This window comes from the organism of the source record quoted next, unplaced genomic scaffold (assembly GCF_019419815.1).
Source record: "Pyrus x bretschneideri cultivar Hongxiangsu unplaced genomic scaffold, Pyrus_bretschneideri_v1 Contig41, whole genome shotgun sequence".
NCBI lineage: Eukaryota > Viridiplantae > Streptophyta > Magnoliopsida > Rosales > Rosaceae > Pyrus > Pyrus x bretschneideri.
This window is the reverse complement of record NW_025999735.1, coordinates 3,675,409-3,700,312: the sequence shown is the minus strand read 5'-3', so window position 1 is coordinate 3,700,312 and position 24,904 is coordinate 3,675,409. Positions and strand designations below refer to the sequence as shown.

Sequence of the window (24,904 nt, the reverse complement as noted above, 5' to 3'; positions counted from 1 at the left end):
GGTTTCCTAGGAAGAAATTCCAAACACATACTTAGAATCGTAAAAGCTTTCTCGCCGCTTCGACTCCCTCTCTTTGTGCACCACGACCTTCTTAGCTTTTGCGACTCCCTCTCTGAAATCAACCGAAGAAGAGGAACTTAAAAGCGCAAAACAGAAAAAGAGGAAAAAAAGAAGGGAGAATTTACAGAAGGAAAACGAAAAAAAAAAAAAAAAAAAAAGAACTGAGGAAGAGGTAACAGAAAGATAATGAAGACGATGAAGAAAAATGAAAGAATAAAAAAGAAGAAAAGTTTTCAGTTTTGTCAAAATAGTCTGGGAGCCTCTAAGCTGATTTGAAGGATGGAAAGAATAAAAAAAAAAGAAAAGTTTCCGGTTTTGTCAAAATGGTTTGGGAGTCTCTAGGCTGATTTGAGTGATGGGACTATGGGTGGAAGGGAGGGGTCACGTGTGGTGTGCTTTATGAAATGGTGAAGGAAGGATGCATGCACCTCTCCATAATTGTCTTTTTATGATTTCTGACCTCAACAAACTAAACTTTCAGACCGGTTTTTGGTGGGTTTTTACTTTTATGTTTCAAAAATAAGATATAACCATTTAAAATGTCTTAAGTTATATAGCATATATGTTTAATGTGTTTTTAAATTTTGAACACTTGTTGGATACTATTTTTGTATTTTATCATTCTTTTATTATCTTATTCATGGATTTCATACAAGTATAATTTTTTATGTGTACTTATTTACGAGATATACAAGAAATTTACCTAAATCCGCCTAGGCTGCCTAGGCGCTTGCCTAGATCCCGCCTAGCCGCCTAGGCACTAGGCGCTAACCCACCGCCCGACTAGCGCCTAACGTTTTTTAAAACCTTGTTTGGAAACGGATCAACTTTGATCTGTTTATAATCAAATCAGTGAATCCGGATCGTATTCAAATCATGGGATCAAACTTGTCAATCCATAAGTATCAAATTCAGATCGGATCCTTATCATCTAATTTAAGGCTAAAACAGATTAAAGTATAATTAGTAACTTCATAGTTAAGGTTTTAGAAGCAAGGCAGCTTCCCTTTCCAAATGTTTGCTAGCAAAGAGTAACAAATTGCCCAATTTGTAAAGAACATTTTCAAGAGTTGAATTACGCTTGCTTTATAGCTTATAAGAGTTGGTAATGCTTGAACTGACCAACCATGGACCATTCTTCCTTCTGTTTTATTTTCCTTCCAATTTCTTTTTTCAAATGAGTCCCCAGGCGGACCAAAGTGTGAAATGGACTGCAGAAAACCTTAACATGCATGCGCCGCACGTTAAAGATCTTTTTTCGGTTAAGAACAAAAAGTTTTACAGAAAACCTTAAACTACATGTAAGACGCCAAAGATCGTTGGCTGGTTCAGTCATTACAAATTTACATTACGTCTTAAAAACTAACGGGATGTAGTCAATTTGGATTTCAAAGTTTTAATAGATTTTTTTTAAGTGACAAATTTCAAGGGATTTTAATAGATTCAACAAGTCTATACAGATTTTGGTAGATTTATATGAATTTCTATATTATAGATTTGTATGGATTTCTTAAGATTTATGTAGACTTTTTTCATGAATTTTTATCAAAGTTACAAGTGGCTAATACATTTCTTCCCAATTTGTTCTTCCACCATTTCAAATTATAAGTTATACATATCAACCCAAAATCTAAGCAACATCAAATTCATGTAAAAAATTGCCGCAACATTACAAATATTATACAAAAACCAATTAAAACCAACATGAACTTCATTAGACAAAAAAGAGGAGCAAAAAAACCCAACTGATTCATCAGATACTTCTTTGAAGCATTTAATCAAACAACCTACGGGCCAAATTTGCGTAACCCTAACTCACCAAACCAGCAAAGGAAATTCCCCAAAAACAATGTCTTTCCATTTTCTAATCAAACAAAAACAAACATAATTGGCAAATTCACGAATTGAATCAAATCCAAACGAAAAACCCAATATTTTTTTCAATTGCATGCGTCTAACCCACCCAAAAATTGTTACAATTTTGGTAAATTCAAATTTTTCCTACACCCCAAAAAATTCAAAATTTCTCTCCTATTAAAGAAAAAGATTGTCTTGGTAAACAAAACAAACATATTCCAAAAGAATAATCAAAGTAGAAACTATGAAGAAAGAGTGAACTGAAAAATCAAGAGGGTAAGAACATGCCTAGGCTGTGAATATATGCAACCTTCCTCCTCTAAAAAGACTTTCAGAAAAATACATCCCAAAACGAACTCTGAAGAAAACAAACCCTAATTCGACAAAAGATTGACATGCAAACAGAAGAAAGAAGGAGAAGGCAAACCTAGTTATGTCTTTGGTGGAAGACAGTACCACGAAAAGAAATCAGAGGTGTAATGGCTGGATTCTTGATGGCATTTGGCATTTATATACTAGGGGTGGGCAAACAGGTCTTGGATCTGCGGGTAGGGACGGGTACAGGCGAGTACGGGGTGGGTCTAGTGTTTTAAAATATGAAATGGGGCGGATCGAATTGGGTTCATGTTAGTTGCGGGGCAAGGCGGGTCTAAATTGCTAAGAAAACGAGCCCCTGGCCCGAACCGTATACCTCGTCCAATATCTGGAGATTTGATCTCCTAGTCATCTGCAGATGTTTTCTCAGTCTCTGGAAGACTCGTTCCTCTCCAGACTAACCTTCCTCCCTCTCAACTCTCAAACATCTTAACTTTGGACTCTCATCCATCTTGATCTCTCTCTCCCAGATTGACTCTCAGTCTCGTCCCCGTTAGGGGATCCAGATCCTTATATAAACGAGGGATAAAAGTGGCGGCTCTGGTTGTGTCTCTTTGCTCCTTCCTTTGTCCCTGTTTTCGTATTCCCAAGCCCTCATCGCATCTTTTTCTTCGGTAATCTCTGTACAGTGCATTTCAATCAATGGCTGCGAATCACTGGTTGAAGCCCGAGGTAAACGCAGATCTACCTATAATACTTGATCTTTTCCTTTCGTTTTGTGCCAGATCGGCTTTGATTCTATTGGCTCGGCTTTCAATTCGGCGTCGTATTGTATGCATGTAGGTTTATCCATTGTTCGCTGCCACAAGGGTCACCGTAGGGATCTGTGGGTTAAATCTGTACCGCCATATCACCATCAACCCTGAATGAGGTCCCTCCCACCCACCACCTGATCACCATCTCCGTATATCGAGGTCCCTGCCACACACCACCTGACCACCATCTTCGTCGAATGAGTTCATCGACGCCAAGAACTTGAGTTTGTTGAGCCCCTTGTTGCGATTATGCTTCCAATTTTCAAAAAACCCAAATTGGTTTTGATTTGGGTTTCCCAATGGTTTTGTAGGGGAATTTAATTTAGGTTTTTCTGGGTTTTTTAGGGGTTTGGGAAAATTTTGTGATATGGGTTTTGCAGGTATTTTTTTCTTTCCTAAGTAGTTCATCGACCATGAATTAGAAATCATGTAATTTACTGGTTTTTGTTGAATTTGTAACAGAAATTTTACATGATGGACGTAACTTGCTCTTTGGTTCTACAAGCTTCTTCCTTTTTGATCGGCAACGGAACTACTCCTCATTCTGCTTCAATGTTAGTATGCCCATAACTGGAAAAAGAAAAAAAAATGTTATTGGACCTGTGGACCTTCCTGAACCGGCCCGTTTGATACGGGTCGGGTTAGGTCCGGTTCCCAAACTTAAATCCCTATACCTGACCCGACTCGCCCCGTTACATTTTAAAATGGGTAGGTCCAGTTCTTCCAAATTTGGGCCCGCCCCGTGCCCAGCCCTAATTTATACCACCACCCTCAAATCCATCAAAATCCCTCTCCCATTAAAATCCTAGCAAATCTTTGGAATTCTCACTACCTTCAGAATTGTGTGGACTTTTTTAAAATCTTAATCGACTACCCTTAAATTTGGATATATTCTTTAAAATCATCTTAAATCCTAATTTGACTACAATATGATTTCAAAGTCTTAAAATCCTCTTTCAAAATCATGATTGACTATCCCTAGATTTTAAAATCTATTAAAATCCTACGTAATCCTAATTTGACTACACCCTCCTTAATGGACTTGAGTTTTTCAATCCCCTCGAAAGGACTAGGAATAAAAATAGGGAAAGAACCATAAATAAGACACTTTCTTAATCTTGGAACAAAAATAGGATTTTTCGAATATGCATATGCCATGCACAATAATCAGACAGAAATATGATTTTTCTTTACACTTTAAAATGACTTAATTGCCCTCGTATATAAATGGGTTATTTCCTCCCATTTTCTTAATTTTTCTCTCTCTACTCTCTTTCTCCCTCCTCTATTCTCTCACTTTCTCCCTCACGCACTCTCTCTCCTACTCTCATTGTGCACACACAGTGCACAATCATCCTGACCAACACCGTCTAAAACGAAGCCACCACCAATTTCATCTCGTCCTCACCAGTCAAAAACACTTAGCCTTGTCACAAATCTCATTCCCGATCGTTGGGATCGAAACTCAAGTAGGCTGTGAGTTTTCTGGCCATTTTCTGACAACATGACAAACAATCAAGGCTTGAGAGTTTTCTGGACATTTTCCAACAACATGACAAACAATCGAGGCTCGAGACCATCACCACTGGACTCACATCGAGGGTGGGAACAAAGCCCAGTCATTAAATGATGGTGCACACACGGTGCTTCCTGGAAACAAAGCTCTCTCTCTCTCTCTCTCTCTCTCTCTCTCTCTCTCTCTATGAACATCCTGAACATGGGTGGTCAACACCACCCAAACAAGAAAACTCATTTGTCATTGACCAAAAATAAGAAAACCCAATTTGTTATTGACCAAAAAATAAGAAAACTCATTTGTTGTTTGCTCTCTTCCTTCCAATATTTGCAGATTAGTGGGATTAAAGAAGTGAGCGTTTTCATATTTGGGGAAGGGAAATAAACCCAAGAGTTGTATGAAGTAATAGTGAAACAAAATTTAATCAATTTCTCCCTCTTCTATATCATGGGATTCCTTACCTTGTTTGAATATTGTGATGGTGTTTACTAAAAATTGGCAATTTGTGTTTTGTTAGATGAATTTTTCAGGATATGCTCATTGTATGTACATAACATGCACATGATATGCTCATAGATCTGAGCCAACCCAAAAATCCAGAGCTCACAGCTCTCTCTTTGAAATCAGAAAAATGACGTCATCACCAGTGACGTCACAACCATATACAATATATGCACACCACATGTACATCATATGTATAATACATGCACATGATATGGACATAATTGGAGATCGAGCAACGAGCTGCTTTTCGCATTAATAAGAAACTTTAATGGCAACCTATTGGTATAGTGGATACAATTAAAACATAATTGTAGCATATATAAGATTACAATGGCAGTTTGAAAAGTCTTGTTACGTATATCAATCACCGCTTAACCATGCACGTGGAAAACATGATATTCGTCGTTATTTCATGGACACCCATGACGCTTGACGTCCTCTAAGCTTGGCGAACTAGGTTGTGGTCATACTCGCTAAATTCCGGGCACAACATACGTACACCATCACTAGTGAACATTCTCGCTTCTCTTATTAAGATGTAATCATGCACATTGGATGCACACCACATGAACCAGAAATTGTTTCATCCCAGTTTTGTAGCATTTTAAAACTTGGAATTTATTCCACTAACCCATAGGCCCCAACATGAAACACAAATCCTAATTTAACTTTCAAATATTAATTCATCTTACAAACAACCCATTTATTCCACAAATCGTTGATGAAGAAACATGACGCTAAACACCCTACCTTGTTATGCTTGCCAAAGCTTCAGTCGCCGAAAAAATGAAACTTTCCAACCAAAACAAAAAATACGGTACAAAACCCAACTCACTCTTCTCACCTTTCTCTCGCATCCTTTTGTTCAAAATCAGAGGTATGAGGTGAACCCAAAACCCAGCTAGCTCATACTCACCTCTCTTCGGACTTCCCTCTCTTTGAAATCAAAGCTAAGAGATATGAGCTCAACCCAGAAACCCAGAGCTCACAAAGCTCTCTCGACATTCCCTCTCTTCCAAATAAGAAAAGTGATGCAATGGACTGATGATTTTTTATGTGAGTATTTTAGTTTTCGGTTTTGTGCATAGTGTGCATGGCTTATGCATGGCCGATTTGTTCTATTTCTGTTGCAAGATTAAGAAAATGTCATGTACATACAGGAGATGCCATTGTGGTTTTGTTTGTACAATCAACTAACAATACAAATACGATGAAAACGAGCGTATCATCAGTAGCAAAAACTGTAATGAAAGAACAAAATTATTTACCAGAAACAGATACATGGTAAAATCACTGATTGATCGAACCTCTACGGCCAAAATATAGTGCATGAGCAACAAACAACTATGTAATCGAATCCAGCAATGTCTCACTTCCAAAATGATTTGAATTTAAGCACAGCTGGAGAATCTGAACACAAAGGCAGCTCGCCTCTTGTTGATATTACTTTGCACCGTTTTCTTGCTCCACAAAGACAATCTGCCAAGAAGCACATAAATGTAAATGGTTAATTACCCCCTACCATCATATGCCACATTCCCTCAAATTTTCCTTCCCTAAAAGTCACATACTGGTCATTTAACGTTAATTTTTACTATAGACGGAGTGCCTGCCAGACACAACGTCCAAAAAGTGCCGAGAGACATGCATCATAAAAAATCTAACACAACTCGACCAAGGAAATTACTTTAGCAGAGGTCAAGGGTTGTAACAAGTCCTTTCAAAACTCAATAGTCTACGAAAAGCAAAAAGGGTTGTTCGTTAGATAGGCACCAAATACGGATAACAATCTCAACTCACAACAATGACTCCCACCACTGAATAGGATGGTGTTTTCCATAAAGGCGAGAAAGGGAGAAGACTATTGAAGAACAGGAGAAGAAGGGTCCTTGTGGGAAGATGAAGACTTGGTTGAACAATGTGAGAAGGAAGCTCAGCCACAATCAGAAAACCAACAAGGCATTCTGCATTAAGTTAGTTACCGGGGGACGCACAGTCGAGAAAGCAGAGGACAGGTGGTAGCATAATGGCTGGATGCATGGCAAAGATGACAAGAACCAAAGGGTACACTGCCTAGAACACCAGGAGCAACTGAACCAGAACCAGTGATTACAGTGGGTAGAGTCTCATCTGAAGACCTATAGGTAACAACTTGAGCATCCATTCACTAAAAACAACTTCCTTGCAGCAGTGTGAATTATGAGTTGTGGCTTAGGGTTTACTAGCACCCATCACACCAATGAGTGAGCTTTGTGAGTTTAAAGAGGCTTAGGGGTTTACTTGAGTGTTTTAGGGTGAAGAAAATGTGTGCCAATAGGGTTTAGGTATTGGTGAGGTGTATAAAGAAGAGCAAGTAAAAATTTTTTCTTTTTCTATAACCTTTGTTATTATTACTCATTTGTTTTATGAACCAATAAATTTGACAGTAACTCAAAGAAAAAGGGAAACAAACTTGACATTCAGAAGAGTTTTGGTGCTGTATGAACAGAAGCGCAAAATATAATTATTGATCCGGATATTGTGCATTCATATTTAAAAGTTAGATACTTAAAACGAAATTTTGAAGGAATTAAATATTTGCAGTTAACTAAGGTAAGAGCAAATAACAAAAATAATAACAATTATAATATAGTAATAATAGTTTTTTTTTTACCTTGATGAAAAGGAAGGAATCTCTATGCTGTATTGGAGGGTTGTGTCTGAGTTAGCTCTGAACTCAGCATATGGTGAAGAAGAACATCAATTCTCTGGCTCTGAGTTTTGGAGCTGCACAAAACCCAAGATTTGAGTTTAGGCTATCTAAACACTTTAAAAATAGGGTACCAACTTGACGCATCCACAAATTTTTAGAAATACTTACCCCAAAGATCGACGTCGATCTTTTGCTCCTCCCTCCTAAATTAATAAAACAGGATACAACTTAATCATTCGGTAACACTGAATTGTTAGTGGTCAGATGCCTATTTTACATGACGCATGATAACTATAATTTTCAGGGATGGCATGAGATAAAATATTTTAATGCTCCAAATACATTAATGAAAAACTCCGTACAAAAACCAAATCATGTAAAAAAAACTACTTTTGCTGGTACTTAATAGAGTGCATCAAAATAAATTAACCAGCTGTCAAATTATCCATTTCATGCACGAACAATATTGGGAAACATCAACATTTTAAACAACACAGTGGTGGTATTAATTGGTTTTTATTTGAAAATGTACATTTGATATGCGTGCACAAGGAGTCCCCACAGCAGGAATTAAGGGCAGCCCGAATCATATGAATAATAATACCAACCCCCATAAAATTTTCAAAGTACCCTTAATCCTGCTTTTGTATGCTAAAAAAAATTGATTTTCAAATTTCAGAGTTACATGAAGACAAAGATACCACTCTCTTCCCTGTTAATTCCTATAAAAAGTGAAATTTTTTCATGAATTGGTGCCGAAGTTGAAAATTTTCTTTTCAACTTGGAGAATAAATTTTCCCAAAAGATACTGACCTCCCCACATTTTTCTGATAACTCAAGATCCATTTCAGCAAAGAACGCCTCCAGGACAAAAGCCATGACCTGAAATTACATGGAAACAAAAACACGAAAACACAAACTTACCAGTTTAAATTCTGTAATTTCTTTAGGGAAACTGAGAGATGTGCATAACAATATACAAAAGACCCATGCTAAGCACAAGGAAGCCAGAGTGTTTGAGACCACTTCATTCAATTGTCCAATTAAAGTTTCGTATAAACGCCAAGATCACATCATTTCCGATGATTGATTTGGCACATAGATGATATAAGATCTCATATTTCTTTACTAAGAACATTTGCTAATCTTCATAATTAAATAAAAAACATACCACTCCAACAATATTATATATATAGAAAGTTATTATATAACGAAAATGAATGTAGTGGGAAAAACTAGTACTCTCAGAAACATAATGCTGTTGGATGTGCACCTGCTTGAAATCCTTTAGTTATAATCTAGAAAAGAAACAAAGTTATAATCTAGAAAAGAAACAAACTGAAAAAGAACTTGAAATTTCCTTTTGCTTGCTGATTGGGTTTATGTTATATAGGACTTTATCCATCGTTTGAGTTTAATCCCAAACCATTTTCTTTTATGGCGGCCTTATATGAGCTAATTTAGTCCTCTACTTCGCCAAGTGCTAGGGTATTAGCTGGTTTAAAAGCCCTGCTCAGTTAAATTTTGGGTTGACTCAGGTGATAGCAACCTGTTCCCCTAATCATTGTAGAAAATAACTGACTATGATGGTTGTGCTCTTCAAATAAGAAATGCAACTGGAGCAGTTTCTATAGTTGCAATTTTCTAATGTAAGTTCACAAGAGGGTTAGTGCACAATGCGAAACTTGAGGCCTACATTCATATTGATTTATGTATGATTGCATGTATACCTGCATCCATAATTCCATATGCATATAAGGAGATATTTAAATGTGTGCATGTAATACAGTATTCTGCGTCTACAATACATGAAACAGAAAACAGATGAAACATTTTAGTGGCATTTTTGGTAACTCACCAAGTTCAATAGCAGTACGACAGTTACAAGATAAAAGCTGACAAAATATACAATGCTCCACCAAGTTCCTGTTATTTCCTGATAACCCTGAAATCTTAAAACATATGATTAGGGTCATAATAGCAAGTATTTCATCTATACTTTGGTAAAAAGATAATAAAAACTGATTTAATTTTTAAGACGCTCCTTAAACCATATGGTCAACAAATGAGCTCCATCAACAATATCTACTTTGAAAAGTGGTTAGTATTGCTTAAAAGTGCTCCAATTGATTCCTTACAGCAGAGCAGGAATGTACAATAACAAATGTATGCAAGAATTATGCAAAAGTCAAAAACCTCAAGAAGCAAAAAGCAAAAAAATAAAAAAAAAAAATAAAAAACCTTTGAAATATAAATGGATGAATGAGCACTACAAGTTATATAGAAAAGCATCCTCAAAAGATATGCAAACAAGGGATTATATGCATCATCAGCAACAAGCGATTATTTGCTCTTGATCTGTCACCAACAGATTTAAAGTCTTAAGTCAAGGTATTTAACAGAACCAGTCCAATCCACCATGGTTATATAGAAAAGACTATTTGGATTTGGTTCACATGTATTATTTGTCTATGACAAATTCCCGAGATTTTCCATCTCTGTATTCAGGTCGGTCCTAAGTACCATGTTATTAAGGGGCCTTTCCCCTTGCCCTAACCAGAGTGTGGGGAGAAGGGTCGTGCGTGTGTAAGGGGGGATATATATGCAATATTACTAATAGAAAAGAGAAAGCTGGGACATTTACATACCTCCATCCACAAATGCCAGTTTCCCATGACTAGCAAATTGAAAAGTGTTACCATCCCATTGGGGTAGTCGTTGAAGTTGAAAAGTAAATAGCTGATTTTGTCAAGAAAGCCAATAAATTTAACAAGGAATTTTCCCGACAGTTAACAGTAAATTATGCCAGCTTTTATCAATATTCTACTTAAGGGAATGAAGCTAAAGAAGATAAGAGCCATCCTGTTCAATATTCTACTAAATATCGCAGGTTTAGTGTCCATAGTTCCATCAAAGACAAAGGATACTCATTCTCATAAAGCTCAGATCCTCCCAGCAAGGCATTTCCATCATTAACAATTCCACCAAATACCTACAAATTAAGAAGGAAAGACGTCCTTAGAGACAGATATAACATTAGCATAATGGTTGAAAGTTTGATATAATTTCAGATATGTAAGCATATCACAATGGGCTCGGAAGATTTCACGCCGTATAACTTCTGATGCATTCATTAACCACTGTCTGCCTCAGAAAGGTGTCCCTCAAATAAGCATGGGGTCAAGTGATACTTTAGTGATGGTTTAGGGGGAATTTTGATAATTAAACCTGTGTGCGTGTGTACTAGTCATCAAACAATAACATAAGAAAAGGACGAACACAATGTTCCTTTTAAAAGAAAAAAAGGCTAATGATGACAATCAAATGGTCAAATGATTTTTTATTCAGGTGAAGTTTTTAACGGTTGATTCTTGATTTTTTTTTTTTTTATTTCAATGAAGGTTTTCAAGGATGATTCTTGATGGGGATCTAAATACTAGACTGCATGGATTATTGAAGCTCATTGCAAGGTGCCCCGAACAATGAAACGCTCCAGAGGAATCCCTAAGGGGTCCTATATATTTGTGTGTGTGTGTGTGTGTACAGTAGTCATTAACACTTCTCCTAAGACCCACCATAGGACATAAATGCTAATGAAGAGCAAGATATTATCATGTGGCTTACCTTTTAAGCCAGTTACTTGGCCTTATTTTGGTCCCATTGGCAGAGTCAGGTTTTTATTTGCTAATCAAGACTCTTTGTTTTTGTCCTCTAAGGATTCCAATTCCTTAACTCTATGCTAGGATGAGGAACCTTAGACTACAAGTGAACTACTCAAACACCACAAAGCTAGTACTGAAACACTAGAATTGCACTACAACAATATTAAACAAAGAACGTTCAAGACGACACCTTGAAAGGTGTCTGTTGAAAGTTCTCTCAAAAGAAATGCATCTAGTCATTTTCAAGCCCCTCCATCTAATTTTTTAGTGCATACCTAACAAATTAATCCTCAAGAGTATTACATAATAAGCACATAGGTTTCTCTTCTTTTTTTCCAGAGTCAGTTCTTTGCTCTTTTGGGTTTGGATTTTTGTACTCTCCCTTTGATTTTAGTTGAATTTGCTAGCTGTTTCTGCCTGTGGACGTAGGCCTACAAGCCTAAGCACGTTAATCCTTTTGTGCTTTTTGTGGGATCCTTGTTTTACATATTTTGCCCTAAATTTTGTTCTCTTTGTTTTGGACAATTCCACACAAGACAAGACACCATGAGGGCCTATTTCGAATTGCGCCCATATGAAGCATATTTGTTCGTTGTACACATATTATACAAGTAAAAAGAAAAATTACTTATACAGTTATACTTTTTAGTTTTTGTACAACTAAATAAACAATGGTCTAACTGGAAATCTGGAGTGCGTTAGATTAATGTTGTGGTAGTCAGTGAGTTTATTCATTGAGTTTTGGTGCCTTAGATTAAGTTCTGTTTTTGTTCAACTTTTTCTTTTAATGAAGGTATTTTTCATTAAAAAAATAAATAAATAAATAAAAAATAAAAAATAAAAAAGTTTCAAACTTAAGTTTAGAGTATTACCTGTACACCGAGTGTACAATAGATACACATGACACAAAATATGGTTCCGAGGTATGGCATCAAACTCGGTATGAGAGTTAAAAAGGTAGCAACAAATGCCCGGTAGCGCTGGACATACATCAGGAGCCTAATCAATCTTAACATTCTTGCAATTATAAGGTAGCGAATCCTGTTAACAAGAAAACGAGAAATTCAATTACCATATATTCTTACAAAGTGTTTACATAAGATGATTGGATATCTTTGGAACCAAATACGAATCTCAAATGCTCATAAACTACAAATACATCTTGCATTAATGCCTTGCTTTTCACCGAGAAGAAACCAAGAGTATCAAAAGTAAAACCAATGTAGAATGTACAATCATGTTGATGACAAATGTATACTTGGAGAGGTCTAAAGTAGAAGATATTCATTGAAAAACATTAGGACCCGTCCACAGTAGAAATATAAGAAAGCTAACAGCACAGAGTATAAGAATTTCATCCCTACCATTCTCCATTTGAAAGAAAAGTTTGTCCTTCAGGAGCCACAAAAGTTATAGTTTCCCCAATAACTGCAGAAGTATAATTTGTTACTCAAATACGGTATCTGATAATGCTAAGAAAGATACATATCAAATCCAAATTCAACTCCAACTAGAAATAGCACAAACATAGCCTAAAGTGAATCGCATTAATGTGTAAGTGATCTATTACAGTCAATAAACTAATCAATCCTAGAATTAAGTAAATCGCACTAATCATAACAGCAGTGAGGTATATGCAAAATAATTGCAAGGAAACAGAGTCAAACTGTATATTGACCATTACTTAGAAGAGCTTTATATGATTAGAATTATTTTAAAGAACAATATCATTAGAAAACATAATAATGAACATTTTCTTCAAACACATTTTTGATGATAGGAACAGAAGTTTAATATCAGATCAGAAGATTGTGAACTTAGACTGACCAGTCCTTTATTCCCAAATATAAAACGGAGGATATGAGGATTCAGGTAGTAGTTTAAATTATCAAGTTACACAAAAGCAAGTTGATGAAACCATTGCAAGTGAATGTGTGCATATCTGTACAGAGATTGTGGTGTCAGAGAAGGCCTGCTTGGCAAGCTATATGCCCATGGACATGCAGTTGTAACAAGTGAGACACTTGACTGTGCTTCTCATGATCGTCTGCTTCCACAAGCCTCATTGGGTCAAATATTGAGCAACAATAACCTTCTTTTCTTCAATTTTTTTAATATTTGTTTTTACTGAAATGGTTAAAAAACTTCAGGCAACGACCACATACATGAATTACCAGGAGGGCACACGTGCAAAGGACTATTGTGGTTTACAATTGAGTAACTTCATCCACTATTGAAGTTTTGAATTAAGTGGACAAAAAAAAAAAATACGAATGTTTCACGAGTTAAAGAAAAAAATGAAGTACAATACAGAAGAAACAGGGATGTGACTGTCTGTACTGGTTACCTATTATCCATGTCACCAGAAAATCAAAGCGATTTTGACCATCCCTCCAATAGTTCTCAAATCCAAAAGAATAGACTTTCAGAGCCATTTCCAGTACATATACCCACCCTGTGAGGCACAAAGCAAACCATTTGAACAAGTTAAAGCTAAGGCCCTCGTAAATAGCTCTCAATAACTGACTTCACCCATTGGCTGAGAGAACCAAAAGAAAATGCACCTGATCATCAACAATGACAAGATAATTTACACATTCTGTAGATTTGCAACCAGAAGCTGGAAATTGAAGTAATTATTGGTTGAAAATATGAATTTGCTTAACTTTAGATGTAAGTGACCTCCAGCCACAAGTTCTAGAACATCCTAGAATTTAGCTGGCTATAAACATCTTCCAAACCAAAAGTAGATTTTGTGTGGCAGTCATACAGATCATTATTCAACTACCATTCCAATAAAGACAGTACAAGAAGAGAATGTTGCAGCAAGCCCTTACCAAAAACAAACTCTGCCACTTGCCACACCTCTTGAGCAGTACTGTTTTCTATATCAAGCTGAACGCACCAAATTCAAATTAGCATGCATCATAATAATCGACTTAAAAGTAATCAGATCAATTGATAATGTGGCTTAACATTCCTATTGAACCCCTTGTAGATAATGAAGCATGGTGCAGATCACACACAAATGTAAATGAGATAGTTTTCTTGTATTGACAAGCATATATCTGAATTATCAACACATAAGGAACAAATGCAGGCATGCCATTTGGGTTCTCTCAATATCCTTTTCAATACCAGAGAGCAACTACACAAGCATCAATGTTTCTCTCGAGCTTAACACCAGAAACTGTTCATTATCTTTTCATGTATGTCAGTCAGCGCAAAGTTGCTGTAAATAAAAAATAGTCAAGCCCTTCTTACATAGTGTATAAAATGTTGATGATACTCCAATCCTTATCAGAACCGATAATCTAAAGGGAAATCTGACAAAGACATGGTATACTACAAAAATAAAATTGAAGGAACAAATAAAAAAGTTGAACATTAAAAAAAGGTTCTCCAGCCACGATTAGGTTGGGGTAGATAGGGGTTCCAACATCCCCTGAGATGGGGCATCCAAATGCCGACCAATAGTATTGCCCAAAGCACAAATCATTAATGAGCTTCTTCCTTCTTATATACCCAAGTACATGGCAGATGTGGGACTCAACATATGAGCGCAAGATACACATAAACATTGGCCATCACAATGCCCGTTGAGATGGAGGCCTTGAGCCCGTTGAGATGGGGCCTTGAACCCCTAAAGAAAAGTGGCTCTCAAGGTGTGGCCAGTTTTTATATTACAGAATAACAAAACTCCAACACAAGTAGTTATTAGATTAGTAATGAGTATTACCGTGTTCCATTAAACCAGTTCAAGACTTTAATAAACAGTCTGTGTATTGGGTTAACCACCTAACTTGAATACAAGACGAATTGGCACGCTTAGTAATCATGTAACATTGAAATGAACGTGAGATAATCGTATCGTGTTGACACGAATATAACCTATAGTCTATTATAACTTGACAATTTAAATTTATTATAGTACACATGTATACTATGATTTCTGTAGAACATTAATGCAAGTTATGTTGGATTTCGAGCCATACCGTTGTTTCAACAATAACAGCAGCCAGATTAACTATGAGCATGAAGGATATTATGTATCCAAATTTGGGACTCCGAACGAAGGCCTTCAACTTTTCAGAGAACAATGAATGGTAGATTGAAGGGAACTTTTCAAGCAAAGAGGGCTGCACCAAAAATTTAAATCATCAAAAGTGCAGTATAAGAGCACTTCACCATCATATATTAGATAATAACAAGCAAATTTCTTGTGCTTTGGATTCGAAGAAATTCAACTTACAGAATCCTCCTTCTGGAATCTTAGGGCAATGGCATTGCAAAGATCAAAGAACTCTTCTAAGTTTATCTACCAGTGAAACAAATAAATGTCCACCAAATAAATCAGGGAGATGTAGAGTCCACAAATGATAATAACCACATGAAACTTAGCAAATAATGGAGTTGCAAGACATACAAGATGCCAACATAAGCTTGTATCAAAGAACGGCAGTACAATGAAAAATAATAATAACAAATCAGAAAGAGGCCATCAAAGCTATTTTAAACCCACTCATATCAAAAACTCAAATTTATCCTGCAGAAAAGATACTAAAAAATTAGTCTAATTAAAGGCTTACAAGCAATTCAATCTACCTTGAAGTCTCCACTGTCATCCAGCTCTTCAAATATCAGCTCAAATTCTTCTCTTGTTATGTTTGGCAAAGTCCTAAAAAAATTTAAACAAAGGCATAGTTCAACATCTGCAAGATTTATATCACAAAATATTAAAAAAAAAACACACACACAATACGATTCCCTCAATGGAAACATTTGCATTAGAATGAAACACTGACAGTGTAATAAGAAACTAGTTGGTATCTGAAGCAAACACAAAAGAGGCACAGGACCAAACTATTGCGACTGTTTAAAAATTGTTGTGTAACGGACCTGGGTGAGCCCACAACTAGAACTGATCCGACACAGATTTTGTAGAGCAGCTCAAAATATGGCGAGCAGATAATTTAAAGTAATTAAAAAAGTGCAAATGCATGTTAAAACTCAATGACAGATCCCCAGGTCAGAAATAACCTTCAAGCCTTGTTTGGTGTCTAGGATTGGCTTGAATCGGATAGCTCCCTAGATTCAATGAATGTTGAATGAATAAATGGACGTTAACTTGCATATGTTGTCCAAGTTGAAGATAGAAGATGGACTGTCATTAAGAAAACTTGTCCCTTCAAATCCCCACAGAAATGGTAGGACTGGGTGGGCTAATTTTTCTTCATGACAAATGTATATTCTACTTTTTACTTGGACAAACTATGCCAGTTGACGTCATTTCTTCGTTCAATTTCATGGAATCTAGGAGTTATCCAATTGAAGCCCATCCTAGACACTAAATGAGGGATCAAAGTAATATTTTCACTCAACTAGTTCTCAATGTACCTGTTCTACTTAAAGCATCCGCTTTCACACTCGACCAAAATGACCTCAGGATTATACATGGAACATTGACAGTATATAGATGAGATTGGACAGCAAATACCTGTAATTATTTAGTTCCTCAAATAGTTGAATACACTGATCCTTATTGAGATATCCTACATTCTGTCAAGGACAAATTGATGGAAGACTTAGACCACTTATCACATGGAAAACATAAAAATAGAAGTTATGTCAAACTCAAACATAACAACAACCACACTAAAACACAGAAAAAAACTTCCATGTAAGTGTACTGTAATTGTGATGATTATATTTTACCTTCAATTCAAAGTAAAAGACTAAAAGTCAACTAAGTTGTCATAAATGAAATAAACACTGTTTTCTGAGGGGGTGAAAAAGAGAGAGACAAAATTGATAACAAAGATGGCACTTAACAGAGTTAAAGGAAAGATAACCCAGAGAATAAGGATCATCACCAATTATTAAGCTTTCATTAGCATTCACGAATAGGGATCATCTTTTCAATCCCATTCATAGTCCCATATTATCGGGAATCATTTATCATTCTGGCTGGTGAATAATTTCAAAAACCGACAAGCAGGAGCCCTACAAGTACACAGGAGAAACACCTAAAGCAGAAGTACAACCTAAAGCTCAACAGATCTAAAACTCATGTTGTTGTGGGGGGTGGGGTTAGAAATAAGAGAAGAGAAAAAAAATCATCAACTCAAAGAAAATCAAAAGAACAATTTCTGGAATGTTGAAAGATCAACAGCTGAGCGGTCACTAAGTAATAGTATACAGATGAGAAAGAGAAGAATAAATGTGCAAACTTACTCCTATCTCTTATTTTTCTGTAAGATCTAATCAATGAGGGGAGACAATTACTTACATCCTTGTCTAATAAATTGAAGGCTTTCTTTAGTATAGCTTTCCTCGTCTGGTCCATCCCAGAAACTTGTTTCACAAGCTACAAAAAAATTACAAATAAGCACGTACATTCATATTCTTGTTGAAAATTACAAAAAATAATCACATCAAAACTGTTAAGTGTAGTAAACTCAAGCAGCGGCTAAACGAGTGGATACTAGATATAACTAAATACAAAAGTCATCCCATGTGATCGTTAAGAGCAGACGGTAAATACATGAAATACACCTGATTTTTGAAGCTATCGTACACAACAGCAAGAATCAAGTTCGTGACAAAGTAAACTCCCAACAGCACATAGATAACGAAAAACAAGGAAAACCAACGTGATGCCCTGAATAAGAAGAAAATAAAATTTCATTAAATAATAGAACCAATGATCACATGTGAAGAATAAAAGCTCAAATCCTGTAATATGAAACTTTAAAAAGCTAGAATTCTTCTAATGCCAACTTTAAGAGGACGAACAATGTTCACAAGCTAAAACAAAAGGAAAGCAAAATTCAAATGTTAAACTTGTAGAAATCCTAATATGAAAATTCCATGCCAAAAACAATAAAACTACATTTCTTCGGCTGCTTTATGGTGCATTCCTTTCTTGACATGCTTTTTATAATTTCTCATTTTAATTTTTACTCCTTTGTTATTCTGCTCATTGGTTCCCCTGCATAAGGATTCTTTGAAAATTTCTTGCCAGTATATTTCTCTCTATCCCCAAAGAGTGACATACCAGTCAAATAAACTCAAATTAAAATCCCTACTGGAATCCCCAAATTATGGGGAAAATGTGAAAAGTCCGTAAAAAAATTCAGTTCAACAGTAGGAAAAAAAGGAACCAGACTTTACTAGATGAAATTAAAAACCGAAAGGAAAAAAAAACAAAAAAAAAAGAGCGCTCTAATTCATTTTCATGGTCAAACTTACTTGTAGGCAGGTATCCAGACATCTGGATTGTTTGATGTGGTGAATAAAATAAACATCTGATACAATGTGATACCATACGAAGTAAATACTATTTTCCCCTGCTGGGTATCTTCAAACATGACATAGGCCAACCAACTGGCAAACATAAGAAATAAGAGCCCTAGAGCCTGCAATGGAAAAAAAAAATTAACAATGAAAAGAGGAAAAGTTTAAATGTTTTTATTCAATGAAACTGAACAAAGTGGAAGTGTGCCATCACACAAGCCTTACCAACGGACTTTTTCTTTTTTGATAAAAGAACAGAAGAATTGAATTTAAAAAAAAAAAAAGAAATGCGCTAAACAAAAGTATAACGTTAACCAACAAAAACTAGAATATATGAACAAAATCTTTCAGCAAATAAAAAACCAGAAGCAGCAAACAAAACATTTGAAGCAACAGTTTCCACAAAATACACTAACTCCAACACTCCTCCCCAATCAAGAAAGATTTCACAATGGGAACGGCCTTTAAAATGTTTGGACAAAGAATCCCACAAAGAAACAAAAAATATAAATTCTATCCCGATTTGACCTCCAAACCATCCTCCTTGTCTTAAAAGATATTCTTGTCCCATGCCATTCCTAAACCCTTAACCCATTCAGGCCTTCACCCATGAAAACCCCTGACAACACAGCAGTTTCTAGATAAAACTCAGACCAAACAGAACACCTGCAGCAATCGGAGACAAATCTGACTAATGAACATGTAGTGCAGAAAAATATGGTCTGCATTCTCCTCATCCAGTTTACACCACACACCAATGTGGAGATAATCACGCAAAGGATCTTCTCTAGAACATGTCACAGGTATTTAGAGCTTTCCAAATCAACCAGCCAAGAGAATTTGCACCTAATTTGCACCTAATCTGGCACGCTGGCCATCCAGATTATCTTAAATCGGTCAGAGGAGGGTCCAGTTGTTCTGTAACCAATTGAAAGGAGAAGCTGACTGGACCATGCTCCTTGGTCAATTAGACACGAGCCCAAGGAGACATTACTTATAAGAAAGGACAAGTCTGCAATTATTTTGAGCTCCCTAGCTTTGAGGTTTATAGGAATTTGTAAGTTCCATGAAATAACTACAAGTGCAGAGAACTGCCACTGAAGGGATAGAAGCATTCAATTCAAGGAAGATTGATACAAGGTAGGAAATAATTGTTGGAAAGAGGACTTAACCAACCAAATACCTTCCCCAAATCTGACTCTCTTCCCATAATCAACCACAATAAGATTCAAAAGAGGGAAGAATAAAATAAATAAAGCTATCAGGTAAGACAATCATAAACTAACAAAAGAAATAAGAGCGAAAAAATAGATAGTTAACAAACCACGATGTTTATGTACGTGCCAAGCATTCCAGCCACGATGAGCATGCACGACCGCAATTCCCTTAAATGGAACCAAGCAAGCTTAGTTACTACAGGGAAAAGAACAACACAATACATGCATAAAAAAATAATTAACATAATGAGTTTTGCTTCAACAAAGTATTACCCATATGGCATCATCAATGATTTAAAAGAACCAATTGTCACTATGTAGGAATTTATGCCTGTAAACCTTAATTAAAAAACTAGATAATTTGTCTCCAGTTCTATATTATACGGAAGGGTAAAAATTGAAGGAAATGGACGTAGTTTCCCATGTGAACAGAATCAGAAGATGCATTAGAAAATTTGTCTCCTATATTATACAGAAGGGTAAAAATTGAAGGAAATGGACGTAGTTTCCCATGTGAACAGAATCAAAGATGCATATGACACTGTACAAGCAGCGCTCATCAGCATCTTATGTGGCCTTTAAAATCTTTAGATATGCAAATTCATGTGCATAAAAAAATGGAAAAATGTTAGCAATACCACAGGAACTTTAACCCTGTGACACTTGACCACCTGAACTAAACTTTTATGACAAAATACAGCCAACACTCAAAACTGATAGGATTTCCGTTTAAAAACAAAGAGTCACGTGCGAGTCACATCACCACCATTTTGTGACGGATTGCCACTTGAATTAATTTTTTCTGCAATATTGCACCCTGATTTTTTTGTTTTGGCCATATTATCACCCGGAACCTTACAAATTATCCCCCAACTGTATTCAAGCAATCATTTTATAATTTATTTTATTTTAGTTTTGTTCAAAATAATATCAGGCATTTGGAATAGCATCTTATGGGCCATCAAAAAATAATTTTGAAAGGCCATACAATGTCAAACCCCCAAGATATTTTTTTTGTCAAAACTAAGAAAATACGTAAAATGGGTTTTTAAATTTTTTTTTTTTTCCCCAAAAGCTTGAATAAGATTGAAAGGGTAATTTGGAAGCAAAAGAATAGTTTCAAGTGTCAATATGGCACATATAAGAAGTTCAGGTGGACAACCTTCATAAAAAAGTTCAGGTGGCAGTTTGTCACATGATTCACATGTGATAATTTTTAAACAGAGTGCCTAATGGTCTTCACGATAGGTGTATCTTGCAACAACAGTTTAGTTAGATGGTAAATGTCGCAAAAGAAAGTCCAAGCGGTCAAGTGTCAAGTGAATTGGGTTTTACACACAGTACCTGAAATTCAAGATGAAAAAGATAACTCTGATGTATGGTGCAATCCTGAAAGGAAGGGAATCAAAGGCCACTGAAGACAAATAGAGAGCATAAACCAGCATATCAGCAACTAAAATCAGTAGGCACGTAACCTGAAAAAAAAATACAAAATTGAAAGAAAAAAAAAAAAATTCCTAGAAAGAAGACAACAAGAGCATTTGGCGTTCATGGTCGGTGGACAAATCAAATATTAATTTCAAAAAATGCTTTTTTTTCTAAGCTGTTTATAATGCTCAAGATAGCAATAGTTATGTAAGTCCAAAAGCACAGAACACATATTATAATCTACACATCTAGAAAGGATTTAGCAGTTCACATTGTTGTATAGCACCAGAAAAAAAAAAATATATATATATATATATACCAGAAAGGAACTAAAGCCCCAAATCAACTACTCAAAGGATTTTTGGGTGGAAGGTTATTTGCTAGTTTCTTTTAGTTAGAAGATAACCGATTTCTATCTATACAAAATCCAGAACCCTAGACTATATTTTTATTCCTTATAGACAGAATTTGAATATTAAATATGAAAGGCATGACGAAGATATTGTACGTGATAAAAATGAAAATATTCTTCTGATTTTTAAGTAAATTTCTGTATGGATTATATTGGATTCCCTATGAAGCATCAAGCAGCCATCAGGAGAAGCAATGAAATTTCACAAGACTGCCTAAGGCCAGTGATGCTGAGACAATACACAAGAAACAATGATGCTGAAATTGTTGATGCTAATACAATAAGGACTGCATAACAGTTACATCTGCAAGGTTGAAGGTAGCACCAACCGTAGCCAGATTTGATCACCCCCTCCCCCAAGAAACAAAAAAGAAATCATGCAGATTATTTGGATTTCTGCAACAACAAATCCACTGCACTTTGATTCACATAAAGAGTGCTAGAAGACCAAGATGAATATGATTTATTGATATTATGGAGGGCGGGCAATGGAGGGACCTTTCATATTACAGCCAATAATAAGGCCAAAACCAAGCACCTACCTTAAATAGGGTAAGAGGATTTTTCCAATAGAGATGGAACCCTTCATACGCAATTGGAAAGAAAATGTGCACTATGAGTACAATGAGTGTTATGCCCTGCACAGAAAAGGGTAAAATTTAAAATTCCAAACATTAAAATGGAAAGTAGCTGTCTAATGCATTAACAACAGAAATTAGACCAAAAAAATGAAACCTCAAAAATGCATCTTATAAGCTCAAGTGAACCCCACGAATGTTCTAACAACATCTTTCTAGTAAACAACAAAAACACAATACCGCTATGCGTGTGTGCATGCATCTCTATCAGATACAATTTAATTACACTAAGCCTGGGTAATGTGTCTAATTTACACACTACCCACACACTGATTAATTTACTGAAAACCTTATTTACAAAAGCAGAAGTGTGTGTATGTGTGCATAAGCACAGCATTGTGTGAGTGGTGGGCAAGTTTTTGCAAACTAACGGACACAATGACATAAAATTTTGCAGAACTCCGCCGTCCGCATATAAATTGCTCATCTCAGAAGTTAGTGGAGTACTACAATGGTAACCTCTAAGCAACTAATTGAAATCGTTAAAACAAGTATCGAAACGGCATCGAACATATATGATGAACTTGATCAGAATTTTGAGTGTGAAACAGAAATGAGACTAAAAAAACAAAAAAAAAATACCTCAAAAAGAAGAGACTCCAGAGTATTCAAGTATGGCAATTGGCCAAGATAGAAGTAGTCTCTGTCACTACATGAGTAGACAGCGCCAGTATACCTAGCGCACCACAGAGGTTTCTGCACACAATTCACCAAACACCAAGCACCATAACATAAAATTGGGCCCAAAAAAACTCAAAATTAAAATTTTGAAAAAAATTGCAGAGACGAACCTCGAGGAAATTGAGCAGGATGAGGGCGAAATAGAGGAGAGCCCAGAGGAAGCTGAATCGAACGAAAAGGAAGTAGTACTTTGCGGCACTGTGAAAGTTTGATTGATCCAGTATCTGCTCGGGTAAGCCAACGCCATCTTCCGCCTGCAGATCATTGCAATTTCAAACAACATGCATAACTGCTGTTATAGAGTAACAGCAAGATGAACGATGAGGATTTAGGGAAATGCGAGAGAAAGACCAAATCGACGAGTGCGGCAGCTTTCTGGTAATGAGAGCCGAAGGTGATGGCATCGGAGCGGCGTTTGAAGGCGGGGGGTGGATCGCCGCGTCGCGGGACGCCGCTGCCTTCACCGTTGAGCAGAGGCTTGTCCATGTTCTCCGGAGATGAGACGAGACGCGGTGACTGTTAACACGGCAGTTGCCACTGGTGGTGGCTAAGAATATGAATGGCGGTTTGTTTTAGTTGCTTTTTGAGGAGGAAATGCATTAATAAAGCATTCATTACGTGTAACGTAGTGGATGGAGTTGTGGAGTGAATGCTTGATGGGAAATTTCGCTGGTCCGACGTAACCTTTTTCAGCAGGAGAACGCGGCGAAGCATAAATTGACAGGGAGGCACGTGGTGGTCGTCTAGGTGGTGCCGTCATGCCTGGTGGGTACGCGTTTCAGCGGTTGGGTTGAAAACGGGTGTCGAAAGGACATTTGGATCAGGATAAAATGGCAATATAAAAATAATACTTTTTATTAATGGTCTACAAAGAAGTTAGCGGAGTACAAAGGGAATTTTTGGATCCAAATAATTCTTTTTCTTTTTATTTTTTTTTTATTTAAACGGTTACGATTAAATTACATTTTTATGTTAATATTTTAATAGTTAAAAGAAAACAAAAATAATTTGTGAAAAAAAAAAAAAAAAAAAAAAAAGAGAAAAGAAAATGAGAATAGAATGAAAGCAAATCCCACTTCTTAAATAAAACTAATCATGCTTGATCGTTACTGCAAGCACATCAGTGATTTGGGTGTCAGAAGTATTTATTAATTTATTAATTTGTTTTTAGTATGTCGGCAGGGCAAGATTATATTGATTGGTCCAAAACTCGAGGACAAACCAGGCGATGTCGGCAAGGCAATGGCCCATAGTATTTTTGCTTTTTTAGTTTCTAGAACAAAAATAAGTTGTGATTTGGGTAACTCAATACCGAACTTGTCATTCCTGAAATTGTCCATCATCAATTATTTTGGTTCTTTCATAAAAAATCTTTATTAAATAAGATCAAATAACAAAAATACGCTTAATTTTTTGTCAAATCATTTTGGCCTATTGTTTGTTAAATTGAAGGTATTTTTGTCATTTTGATTCTTATTTAACATAATTTTTCGCAAAATGACCAAAATGATTGATGGTGGACAATCTCAATGACTACTTCTATTGATTTCAAATATCAGAAACAAAAATGAGAAGTTATGCAAATCTCAAATACCATTTTAGCTAAAAAGCCTTTACTATTCATATTCAAAACTAACAAAATCCTTACCCATGAAAGGTCAACTTCAACTCTTTCTTTTACAATTCATTAAATCATGCTAAAAGCTTACCGTGCAAATTGCCGTGTCTACCGGATGGGGGGGGCATGTCCAACGTTACTTTACTGAAGTACTATTATTAAACGGATATGATTCTGCCTTCGTGAAAAAGAT

At 36.1% G+C, this 24,904-nt stretch overlaps 1 protein-coding gene and 1 long non-coding RNA gene across 6 annotated transcripts; one reads left to right on the top strand and one right to left on the bottom strand.

Moving 5' to 3' along the window:
* The first annotated feature begins 1,543 nt into the window (after positions 1-1,543).
* LOC125469300 lies at positions 1,544-3,548 on the top strand. Its single transcript, XR_007251644.1, has 2 exons — positions 1,544-2,964; positions 3,076-3,548. It is a non-coding gene; the product is annotated as an uncharacterized LOC125469300 (long non-coding RNA).
* A 2,683-nt stretch (positions 3,549-6,231) lies between these two features.
* LOC103948547 (two pore calcium channel protein 1) lies at positions 6,232-23,637 on the bottom strand. 5 transcript variants are annotated; one of them, XM_009359599.3, is made up of 24 exons: positions 23,445-23,637; positions 23,204-23,347; positions 22,995-23,108; positions 22,317-22,412; positions 21,279-21,409; positions 20,042-20,102; positions 18,673-18,839; positions 17,977-18,082; positions 17,711-17,788; positions 16,919-16,980; positions 16,027-16,099; positions 15,674-15,739; positions 15,417-15,560; positions 14,259-14,316; positions 13,769-13,876; positions 12,786-12,849; positions 12,294-12,462; positions 10,687-10,751; positions 10,408-10,498; positions 9,618-9,704; positions 8,573-8,641; positions 7,928-7,962; positions 7,721-7,833; positions 6,232-6,550 (listed from the first exon to the last, which is right to left on the bottom strand). In XM_009359599.3, the coding sequence occupies exons 1-23, from the start codon at positions 23,577-23,579 to the stop codon at positions 7,743-7,745; spliced, it is 2,214 nt and encodes a 737-aa protein (XP_009357874.2). In that variant the 5' UTR covers positions 23,580-23,637; the 3' UTR covers positions 6,232-6,550; positions 7,721-7,742. The 5 variants fall into 5 exon arrangements, 4 of the variants coding, with proteins under 4 accessions (XP_009357874.2, XP_009357873.2, XP_048422392.1 ...); XM_009359598.3 differs by having other exon boundaries at positions 6,232-6,546; XR_007251623.1 differs by lacking the exon at positions 6,232-6,550 and having other exon boundaries at positions 7,720-7,833; positions 9,618-9,711.
* Positions 23,638-24,904: the final 1,267 nt, after the last annotated feature.